Here is a 12420-nt window from a genome sequence, read left to right on the forward strand (position 1 = left end):
GGCGCGCGTGGGAGCTCCGAAACACATCAACGTCCTCCCAATCATCTTCTAATATCATGTCAAAACTTCAAGGTGCAACACAAACTTTGACGTTATAACGTGTGTGCGTTTGGAAGTATTTGTTCTGAGCGTTTATAAAGACGTGCTAAATAATGCACCTTTTTCTCTGAAATAACTTGAAACTGACTAAAGTTATTGGCATCCAACATTGTTTATTCCATATTTATTAGAAATCAGACTTTGCTTTTAAAATTTTATTCAACATAATATTGTAAATAATAAAACAAATGAAAATGTCACGAACAAAAATGATGGGACCCCTAACCTAATATATTGTTGCACAACCTTGAGAGGCCATCACTGCAAGCAAAAGTTTTCTGTAGCTCTCAATGAGACTTCTGCACCTGTTAACAGGTAGTTTGTCTCAGGTTTGATGGGTGCCTTCTCCAGAGTTTCAGCTCTCTCCACAGATGTTCTATAGGATTCAGATCAGAACTCATAGAAGGCCACTTCAGAATAGTCCAATGTTTTGTTCTTATCCGTTCTTGGGTGATTTTAGGTGTGTGATTTGGGTCATTATCCTTTTGGAAGACCTAGAGCTTTTGGACACTGGCACCATGTGCCAGATGCAGCTAAGCAGCCCCAAAACACAACCGAGCCTCCACAATGTTTCACTTTAGGTATGGTGTTCACTTCTTTGAAAGCTTGTTATTTTTGTCTGTGAACATAGCTGATGTGATTTGCCAAAAAGCTCCAGTTTTGACTCGTCTGTCCAAAGGGCATTCTCCCAGAGGGATTGTGGCTTGTCAATATGAATTTTTGCACATTTCAGTCTGGCTTTTTTATGTTTTTCTTTATAAAGTGGAGTCCTCCTGGGTCTTCTTCTATGGAGCCCACTTTTGCTCAAATAGCGATGTATGGTGCGATCAGAAACTGACCTTGGAGTTCAGCAGTTATCCTTGGTTCTTTTTCTACCATTCGCACCATCCTTCCGTTCAATCTGGGGTCGATTTTGCTCCTAAGGCCTCGCCCAGGGATTATGGGGAATTCCGTGGACTTTAAACGTAATATTTGTAACTGTTGTGACAGGAACATCAAGCTGCTTGGAGATGGTCTTGTAGCCTTTAACATGCTTGTCTATTGTTTTCTTTCTGAGCTTCTCAGACAACTCTATCCTTTGCTTTCTCTGGTCCATGTTCAGTATGGGGCACACAATGATACCAAACAGCACAGTGACTACTTTTCTCCGTTTAAATAGGCTGAATACTAATTAAAGATACAAATTAGTTTGAAATATCACTATAATCAAATAATATATTCTCTTTTCTAAGGGGTATCAACAAATGTGTCCCGGCCATTTTAGAATATCTTTGTAGAATATGCAATATTTCATCTCTTTCCACAGCGTCTTTGCTTTATTCTATGACATACCAAAGGCCTACAAGTATACATGATACAATAGCTTTTAATGTCATCACTCTTCAGGAGGAATGAAGCATTATTTCAATGAGCTGTAAGGGTATCAACACGTCTCTATATCAATACCTATGAATTACAATGTGACATTCTAATGGTTTCCATTTAAATAGCATTATGAACCATTCCAGTAGGATAAATTAGCAAGATAACACTCCAGCAATAGAATCCAACATACCATTAGACACCATCATTGTTAAAGTTCTTTCAACAGAGAATTTACCAAATAAATTAAATGAATACTTCTGGCCTAAATGTTTTCAAGAAAACCTATATTTTAAAGATTCTGTAATAAACAAAATAAGCAAATCAGATCAAAAACCCTTGTGATGTCCCTCAAGGTGATTTTAAAGTAAAAGAAAGCCGTTTCAGTAGCATTTATTATAATAATAAACTACATCTTTTAGAAGAGAATATTTTGGAACAGTTCTGCTTTTGCGCATTACACATCTAACTACATGTTTGAACAGTAACGGTAGTCAAAGACAATGCAAAATAAATGTTAACGGTGAATGTTAACATTATGTCCAATAGAGGGAGACATTGTATTGCTGCCTTTCAGGGTGTTTCATTTTAGGCAATAGTTCCTAACCAAACTCCGTTAAGTGAACCAGAAAGGGAACTAGCCGAAAGTGCCCTCAGTCCTTTTTGTGTTTACAGTATAGTGGACTCAAAAGAGAACCTGGTTTTTATTTTGGTCCGCTTGAGTACTAAAGTGATCTCAGACTCGGTTATAGTGTACAGTTTTCTGTACAGCAGTGGATGTTTGGTATTCAAGACTTTACAATATAATAATTACCATTGGTTATTATTTAAAGTATCATGAATTAACAGAATTTATATATATTGATTGTTATTTGCTAAAAAACTGTATAACCTATTCATATTGCATTCGCTAATTTTGTGTTTGGAGAGCTCAAACGAACCGCGTGTGAAGTAATTTGACCACACAAGCATTTCATCAAAGAAACTAAATCCATAAGCATGTCATATTTAGTACTTTATTATAGCCGGTTGAGTTGCAGTTCTAATTGTGACAATACTGCATAACATACCACGTTACATGTAAGACAGCATGGCAGGGCAAGTCAAACCCATCGAATCCACATATAGCAAACATACATTATATACAGAAGTACAATTATTTGCGATAAAAACATTTAATTGGTACAACATTTAAATGTTACAAATCAACTCTGAAACGTCCTAAATACTGTGATTTTTAAATAGATGGCAAGTATAAAAGTAATGACCATATCCAATCTAGAACTTTTTATCTTTATAATAATATGTTGAAAGACGGTGTATTTCAACCGTTAACACCTACTGGACATACGTGTTGGAATTTTGATAGTGAAGAAACAATATAAGCTCCAAAGGCTGAAAATATTGGGCAGCATATACATGGTTAAAAAATAAAGCATTTTGTCAGAGAACATTGGCCACATCTTGGAATTATAAATTATTGATTCTTTTGAAAACGAAAAAAAAAGAAACACTAAATAGAACTGTGGATGAGAACTCTTAAAAAAATGAATACATAGATAAATTCATATATTATAAATCTTAACATTTATACGAGGACAATAATCTGAAGTAAGGCAACTCTATAGCCATGTTCCAGTGGATGTCTAGCTCTGACATAATGCTGTACCATGCTGGTGATTTCAGGGATACTGAATACTTGTGAATACATTCAGGGTGAGTACAGGTTTAAGGACTTGAAGGGACTGACTCTTAGCTAGCATGTCCATTTGTATTATAATCTAAAAGCCAAAGAAAGGGAAAAAAGTGCTCAGTATAACTGCCTACTATCCATTCGCTGAGGTTTCCAAAGTCCTTTAACTATTGATTTGGTTTCTAGCTGATGAAAATGGTAGGCATGGTAGAACCTGAAAAGTAGCAGCTTAGACAGGGGTGGTGTAGAAGCTCTCTAATCAAACATTTCCCCTCCTTGTAGGACTGGGTGAAGTCTTCCTCCCTAATCGAGGAGTACCCTGCAGACAGATAGCAGACAATGACTCGCAACATAGAGGACCAAAGCATTTGCTAAAAAACATTATATGATGCCTTTGTCTCTCAGGCCTTTAAGCTGATTTATACTACAAAAGAAATTGTGATTCTGAATTGAAAGTCAATGCGTTTACATGACTAATAACACTAACAAAATAATTGTATCCATAATAAACATAATGCACTAATGACATGTCGAAGGATGCATTGAGTATCAGGTGAATATAAAAGTGAGGACACTTACTGGTGACTGAGCTTTGGAGAAGTTCATATGGGCATACAGCAACACTGCTATATCCTTATGTCCAGCTTCCAGAGCAATTGACAGGGCATTGCTTTCATCCTAGAGACATGAAAATATAGTATTAGCCTTATTTGTCTGTTCATACTAATTTTGTAATGTCTAGAGTGAGAAACCACAAAGTCTACACATAACATAGAACTGTATGTTTTTTAAACCCAAAGACACCAGAGATTCAGCAAAGCATCAACATAAAATGCTTTGATAACAAATACCGCATCGAAACAAAATGGAGCATGTGAAATTCACTAATTTCATCCACCAGAGGTCACCAGATTGCCTATAAATACTAAATTGGAAACTAGAATTTACATCATTAAACAATATAAACAACATGAGTTTTGGATACATAACCCCCGCTTTAATAATCTTTCAAAAATAGGTTTGAACAATGGGCCTTAAAGGGATAATTCACCCAGAAATGAAAAAGCTGTCATCATTTACTCACCCTCAGGTTGTTGCAAACCTGTATAAATGTCTTTGTTCAAGTGAACACAAAAAAATATTTGAAAGAATGTTAGTAACCAAACAGATCTCGTCCCCCATTTACTGCCATAGTAGGGAAAATAAATACTACGGGAGTCAATCTGTTTGGTTCCTAACATTCTTCCAAATATCTTTTTGTGTTTAGCAAAACAAAGAAATGTATAGAGGTTTGGAAGAACCGGAGTGAGTAAATGACAGAATTTTCATTTTGGGCGACTTATCCCTTTTCATCTGCTCACTTACATTATCACTGAGCGTGGCATCACAGCCCGGCTGAGCTAGAAGCAGTTTGACTATTTCGACGTGACCGTGTTCACTAGCGCACATGAGAGCAGTGGATCCCTCATCATCCTGGATGTTGACGTCTGCCCTGCAGGCAAGAAGAGCCTTCACCATATCCATTCTGCCATGACTGACCGCCAGCATCAGACCCGTCTGACCAGCCTGAAATCACATGGTCAATGACTTCAGTTTAGACACAAACCATTACAAAAGCAATGGACTTTAAAGGATAGGAGTCAAATTAAAGTTGGTTAGTATTTTGAGGAAACAATTTTGGGAACACAGTATACAATGATACAGTATATATATATATATATATATATATATATATATATATATATAAAATACAAAACACATGCATTTTAAAAGAATCGTTTTTTTCACATAACACCGCAAAAAGATATTGCCATTTTGTGCTTCAAGTTCAAATAACAGCTTTTGCACAACCTTAGAATAAGTAAGTCATAACAACGTTTAAATTTTTTTAAGTACATTTCTAAGGTCCTATGATCTGACCTGGCTGGCCTTTGCATTGACATCTCCTTTGCCGAACAGCTCTTCAACAACCCTCATGTCCTCCGTCGCCTCCACAGCTGCAAGTGCTGCCAACATGATGGGAGTATAACCCGCCTTGTTCTGCTGATTGACATTGCAGACATCTGTAAGGAAACACAGAACCGGAGAATTAAAGGTCCTGCTGAGCCCACCCTTTCAGCATTCAGAGAGAGGTCGTCTGTTCTTTGAACTTAAGGGGACATGCAGGCCATTCAGACTGCCAAGTCATAGGCTGAAAATGGAGCCAAACACGAAAGTGGTGGTTCAGTGACTGGCAATAGGGCCAAGATGACCAGAGGGACTGAGAAGACAAGCAGACAATAGAGACAATGGGGGCAGCTCCATGAATGTCATATAGTAGAGGAGCACAAAGGCGCTGGAATAATGGGCTTTTATTTTCAGGAGTACAGACACCTCATCATACGTTATTCATTGAGGCCAATGGTGCTTTTCAGAGCAGTGGGGTGGTTTTGTCATAGCTGAAGGACAAGCCATTCGTTTATATACTCTGGGGTATTTTGCTGAGAATTCTAAATAGTTTGAGACATAATACACACCAATATCTGCACAAAAACATATTGTTATGGCATTCCTGGGATTTTGGAAGGTGGCCCGACTTGCCCAAGTGAGAAGCATCCACTCCCAAATCTCTGTTATATTACGGCCCTTAGATCTGACTCAGGTCAGTCCTTTAATGTAAATCTACAGCACTTTGCCCAGTATTTTTCTGTTTACCAGGCGTAACCCAAACCTCTTTAAAGAGTAACAGCATATCTCTTCAGAGATCACGGATGGTGTGGGAGGAGTTATGTAGCAAAGTTTAATAGAGTTTTTGATTTATAACAAGCTCCTAGTTTGAACTATAGCCACTACAACAGACTATACGTACTCCAAGTAAATAAGATGAGGATTAGCATTCAGAGAATAGCATTCAAAGAAGTCAGATTCCACCCAAATAAATTACAATGTGGCTAGACAGCCTTGATTTGAATACTAACCAGCATCCAGCAGCTTCTTCACAATGTGGAAGTTGGAATGAGATACGCTGTAATGAAGAGCAGTGTTTCCATTGCCATCCGCCATGTTTACGACATGCTGCAGCAGGGCTGGCGAGATGGATCTGAAGGCGTTCAGGAAGTCCTCCACCATCTCCGACACTGCAGTCTTCTGACTGGACACACGGAACCACTCATGCTGCACAGTGTTTACATATGGCCTCTGGAAGGATTTTAAATGAAAGCGTAGTATTACATTAGGCTTCAGTATGTTTGGGACTACAGATACATTTAAATAAAAAACATTTAAAGAAATGGATTATTCAGAACGATCATTAATCTAAAAGGAATCTATTTTTCAGTGATGGCTTGACTAAAATTTAGACTGAATACTGTATGGGCTCTGCTTGTCTGGTAAGACCTGATTTTAACCGTGCCAGTGGCTGGGCATGTTTCAGCTCCTCTGTTCAGAGATCAGCAGAAATAAATGTTGATTCAACATTCTTTTACACAATGTTAGCCACATTTTGGGGTCAGAACCGCAGGTTATTTGCGTCATCAAGCCTGCAGCCGTTTACCCTGTTGTTTATTAAGACGATGCAGAAGAACATTGCTCGCTTAACCTTTATACATTTATGTTTTTGAACCTTTAGTACATAAGAGCTTTTGCAGTACATTCACAGACAAAAGTGCTGTTCAGATACACAGCTCTCTGCTCGGAGTGCGCCAGTCATGCTTGTCCGAAAAGTGAGTGAAACACACACACAAGGAACCACACACTTAAAAAAGACGTGATTAATAGCGGTTCACTTCCGCGATTTGGTACTATTGCGTTCATATCATCAGCAAAGCGTACTGGAGTTCACATGAACCGCACCCCAGACCTCCCTTTTTAAGCGGACAGGTCAGCACCAACAGTGCTAATGTGAAACCGCCCGAGACCCTAATTTCCCCAAAGATTCCTGCTTCAAGTGATCTATACTTTAACAAAATCTGAAAAGGTGTAATATTTCCTTACCACATCTTTACTAGATAAAGCCTTGGGGTCGTTGAGGTGGGATTTCAGCATGTTGCATGCAGAAAGCATCTTCTCATTCAACTCATATCTGTGAAAACAAAACTAACATCAGTACACTGACAACCCATCTTTAGCAATAAATAAATCAGTATAAGAACCCTGCGTGTTTCATTTATTCAAGTTGGTGAGTACAATGTGTTAGGAATGCAGGACTGTAACTAATATGATTATAAAGATCTGTCCTCCTTCTTTTTAAACTTTGCACTAAAGGTCTTCAGTGTCAAACAGTGGCACACAAATGCTTAATAAGAGAGAGAAATATTAATACTTTATGTATTTATTTCAACTGTTTATCTCAGAAATACATTATAAAATTATTTAAGAAATGAGCTAGCATTTGCATATGCCAAAACAGCCTCCTTCAGTAATGCCTCTATTTAGTTATGACATCTTTTAAAAAACTAAAATTCTCCAATTGGAACCACAGGCAGTAGCACACAAAGCCGTACACACACATAACCCGATTAAATGATTTACAATGATTAACAATGTCAACACAATAGTGCTTTTCAATATTCTACCACATGGAAAACATACTAGGCACTGCCTTAAACCTGGGTTATCTTCATTCCAAACCCTAGTCTTGTTTTTTTCGCTGGTATAGGAGCGATTTACACTTGTCATTTCGAAGGAGGGTTAGCAGTTCATTTTACCCAGGGTTGAGAAGAAATGGTACAGTGTATTGTACGGTAAAGAGGCTTTGTACGGTCAAACAATCCCTGCATGTCGTGGAAACAATCATTTCAGTGTTTGAGGGACAAATAAGAAAAAAGTTCCAAAGTTTGGGAGCAAATTACATCTCAGGAGGCTTAAAACAGCCACAGAGGATTCACAGACATTTTAATTCATTAATGCAGATGCATGAGACAAGCAGTTTAGACTAGTCCCACACTTTTCTTTCAATAACTATGTGCATTCTGGGTTAACACTCTTATTTGCAGTAGTGTGAAATGTCTGTTATCAACAAATGACACATACAGTAACTTAAACAGAACAATACAAACAAAGGTACACTGTAAAACTTGCCTGAAGTAACGTACAGTAGATTTTATTACTTTGCTATTAGTGCGGTTTTCAATTTGAGTTAAACTTTACTTCCGAAGCATTTTTGTTTCATTTTCTAGTAAAACTATTTAAAACTTCTTCAATTATAATACATTTACATAAAACAAGACTACTGTAAATATCTTCGGTCACTCTTCTTGTTATGACAGAAAATATAAGAACTAGGTAAGTTTATGTTTAAAACAAAATTGTAAATTAAATCTACAGTAAATTACTGGCAAATCTGCTGGTACCTGCAGTTTTACAGTGTAGTAGAGTGTAAAAACAGTAAACCATGAGGCTGTGATTTACAGAAATAAACCAGTCAAAGACTAAAATGCATCTACTTGCCTCTGCCGTTTCTCTTTGCCTAACTCCTCCTTGTCCTGGTCTTCATCCACTGTTTCTTTATTTCTAAATTCCTCTTTCCTTCTCTCTCTCACGTCTCCCATCTCGTCTTTCTCCTCTCCTTCATCCTCTGAGCCAGAGGAGCTGCTCTCATCTGAGCTGGAGTCATCGCTTGATGTCGTCTCATACCTTCAGATGGACATGATTATGGAGATGAGGGTATGCAATACTTTTTAAACAGTTACATGATAACATTGTGTACATCATAATTTTCTTGTGAGAGAGAACATACCCTCCATTTACACCAACAAACTGCAGGTTCTTTTTCGTTCCATTAGGTCCCTGCTGGCCATCCTTCTTCATAATGGACTTCAGGGTGCTTTGACTTCCTGGTAGAAAAGAGAAATGGATACACATCAGCAATTATATATAAGAAGGGTTCAAGTTTAGGTCTACTTTTAAAAATGCTTCTAGAGTGCATTCTTAAAACTATTAACATTAAAAAAATTTACCTACCAAATTATATCAGTATAATGATTCAATATAAATGCTCAATAAAGAAATGTCTATGTTTGGTGATGTGTTCCTTTTCTTGTGGATGCACTCACACATACAAGTTGGTGCCAAACCTGATCTTTGGATTTCAAGTTATGCTTGGATAACAAAGTGTGTTCTTGTATAAAACCAAGAAAATCTTAATTTTGCTCAAATTAAAACTTTGAAAACGTTATTGGAAGAAAATAAAACCAAATGAAAAATGTAAATGGTGCCTCATAAAAAACAAATCATTTTAAGTATAAATCTAAAAACAAAAACTGCTTTAAAATATTGATAGAAATACAACAAAATAAAAACAACTATAATCACTCTGTTTGCCAAGTTTGCCAAGACAGGATATTGCCACACAAGACCCTGAAATGAGTCAAACATATACATGCTCCAAAGCTAACATTTACTAATATACAGGGCATAAAATAGTAATACTACCGTAATAAATTATTATACAAGTAATAATAAAATGTAAACAAAAAATATATTAATATAAATACAGGTGTCTGATCGCAGAATGTTTCTCATGTGTATCTTTGAGAGTTATTTATACAACAGTTTTAGAGCACAAATGTCTTGTGCTGCCGTAGTGAATAGGTAGGTGTTGGGAGAAAACAATGCAGCGGTGATGAACTGTCGCTGAGTATTTTAGTAAGAGCACGTATGATGGCTTCATCACGCCTCTTACTCAATGTTGGAAAAGTTGTATTCGGAATCTATGATACGACATCATTGCTTTTGAATTCTCCTCAGAGAGACCTTTAGGTAGTCCACCCCATACTGGGCTTGCATACTTAAGAACTGGCTGTATAAAAGTCAAACATATTTGCACTAAAACAAAATAATATTTTGTTGTCAAAAATATGTATATTTATCTTTAACAAACACATCGATTTGCCTCAGAAGACCTTTGTCAAGACCACAGAGCTGTGTCGAGCAGTTCTTTGATCGATGGATGCACTTTTTGGAGCTTCAAAAAATTGACCACCCTTCACTCCCATTTTACTGCGTGTATGTAAAACGATACGTGGTATTATAACTCCGACTGCATTATTCTTCAAGAAGAAAGTCATATTCAGTTACGATTTAGTTTCTTGCCTGAAGTATCCCTTTAATACAAAATAACAAAAAAGTTTTGACATGCATCTATATCTAAAAGCCTGTCTGCGAGTTATACTTTGCCACCGCCTCAAAGTGAAGACAGTCAACACACACCCAAACTGAGAGCAACACAGAGCTGACATCATGATTCATTATGAAATGGAGAGTTATTGCTGTTGTGGAAAATGATCAAGCTGCAACCACATTATCCAGAAACAAATCAAGACCATAAGCTACAGCTGGCTACAAGAATTCATATCTGTTAGACATGTCGAAAGTCTAATCACTGTTTTTTTTGTTATGACAGTAGAAACTTTTAGAACTGCTAAAAATCTTTGAAACTGTCTGAAGAAAAAAGAAACTCATCCCACAGCCTTAAGCTATGCCAAACATGTTAAGTACAGGCTTTGCTCTGCCAAATACCAAAGACGATCGACGCCCCTCTCCACAGAGACTGAAAAAGAACAGTTCTGAGAACTGCCAGAACATGCCCTTGAGATGGACACACTCTCTCTGACGCTCTGCGTCTCTAAAGGTGTATGTGGTAAAAAGCAGTCATTATCCACGTTTTCCTTATTTTGACAGGTGAGGGCAAGAACTCCGTGCCTTGCAGCCAGTAATCTGTTACGTCTTCACCTGAGACAGCCACACGAGAGCATTTTCATGAAAAGAATTTGTCAAGGGGAGTTCAAGATGAAAAAGGAGCTTCTAATGTCACTGCGGAACAAAGTCTCACCTAAAGTCAACTCAACAATAAAATGTAACACTTGGAAGTATCAGGTTTACTAGAATTACCAGGTAGTTGACAGGAAACACTTTTTAGGTAAAACATTTCTCATAAAAGATGTTTTTTTAATATATTGGCTTAAATAGACTCCTTAATGTTCTCTATATAGTTGATAATAGATACACACAACTCATTGTGTGAAAACAGAATTGGGCATACCATGCAATGCTGTTGACATCTGCTGGTCCATGCGGCTCTTCCGTGCAGTACTCAGTGCATCTTCTGTACACACACTTTGTATCCGTGTAACCTCAGTCTTTACACTCCTCAAGTGGGAACTGACCTCACTAACCTTCTGTGTTTCTGGGGGGATACGAGACAGAAAACGATCAGATTATGTAAGTGCACATGTTGTTATTTATTAATTGAATAAAGAATTGTCTTTAATCTGATCAGAAAATGAAATAGGCCGGATTTGAAGCATGAAGCCAATTCAAATTCTTCATATCAGATGGGCTTTGCATGGTAAAAAATACTTTTTCTAGAGTTTATATAAAGTAAATTTTTTAGTAAATATGGAAACACTAAACTCTTGGCAGCAGATTGGAGTGACCATCTACCACAATCACCTCATGTGCATGTATAAACTCTCTCACACTTCTACAGAGTATCAGAAAATTCATAGATTCATGAATTAACATGTCTATGAAATACTATGGTTTCTTTGGTGTGTGCGGTTTTTGATGAGATTATGAACTCAATTAACATACATAAATTTATCATAACTTAAACAAACAACTTTGAAATCGGTTCCTTAATAAAACAAATTCCTACACTGGACAAGCCTTATGTCATTCTGAAAATATGACCTAATAAGTATTTGCATGAGTTACTATACACTCTAAAAATGTTTATGGTTGTCTTACATGAAACAAATGACATTGAAACAAATGACACAGAAATGTAGTAAATTTACTTTTTACAGGAAATTAACCTGTTGGATTTTTTATATATTTTGTATATATTTTGTATATTTAAATGCTTTAAAAAGATTTTATTAAGTTAATATTACTATTTATTTTTGTGATATTTACTATGTCGCATGTATTACTTTTTTGAGTGTAGATAAATTCCAGGAGGCTGACCTTATAGAAAGTATTTACACAAAGCTTTAGTCTATTACATAACACTGAGGACTTATGAATCAGCATCGGCAAAGACAACAACTAGTCATTTAGCACAAGCTGCTGCCTTCCAAAAAAATGAGCTCATTGTTGGATTATATCCAAAGCCCCCATGCATTTTTTCAGGGTCAGAGAAAACATTACCCTGTCAGATCGTGTAAAGCATTACTACAGACACAAACACAATGTGTACCCCTTGTCCTGTCACGATTCTTCCCCATACCCTGCAAGAACCCTGCATGAACAGTTATTTGATGTGTAAATATAAAGATCAGAGTATT

The 12420-nt window shown here is 36.9% G+C and overlaps 1 protein-coding gene across 5 annotated transcripts in view; it reads right to left on the reverse strand.

The window, feature by feature from the left end:
* Positions 1-2444: 2444 nt before the first annotated feature.
* kank1a (KN motif and ankyrin repeat domains 1a) overlaps positions 2445-12420 on the reverse strand; it is a 44727-nt gene continuing 34751 nt past the window's right edge. For all 5 annotated transcript variants that reach the window (XM_079478074.1, XM_079478078.1, XM_079478075.1 and 2 more), the window contains 9 exons: positions 11175-11318; positions 8871-8967; positions 8582-8767; positions 7127-7214; positions 6112-6331; positions 5075-5217; positions 4520-4720; positions 3734-3832; positions 2445-3473 (listed from right to left, as the gene is read on the reverse strand). In XM_079478074.1, the coding sequence (XP_079334200.1) occupies positions 3414-3473; positions 3734-3832; positions 4520-4720; positions 5075-5217; positions 6112-6331; positions 7127-7214; positions 8582-8767; positions 8871-8967; positions 11175-11318 (1238 nt within the window). In that variant the 3' untranslated portion in view covers positions 2445-3413. The remainder of the gene's footprint in view (positions 3474-3733; positions 3833-4519; positions 4721-5074; positions 5218-6111; positions 6332-7126; positions 7215-8581; positions 8768-8870; positions 8968-11174; positions 11319-12420) is intronic.

The sequence above is a fragment of the Barbatula barbatula genome (genome assembly GCF_947034865.1).
Source record: "Barbatula barbatula genome assembly, chromosome: 2".
Taxonomy (NCBI): domain Eukaryota; kingdom Metazoa; phylum Chordata; class Actinopteri; order Cypriniformes; family Nemacheilidae; genus Barbatula; species Barbatula barbatula.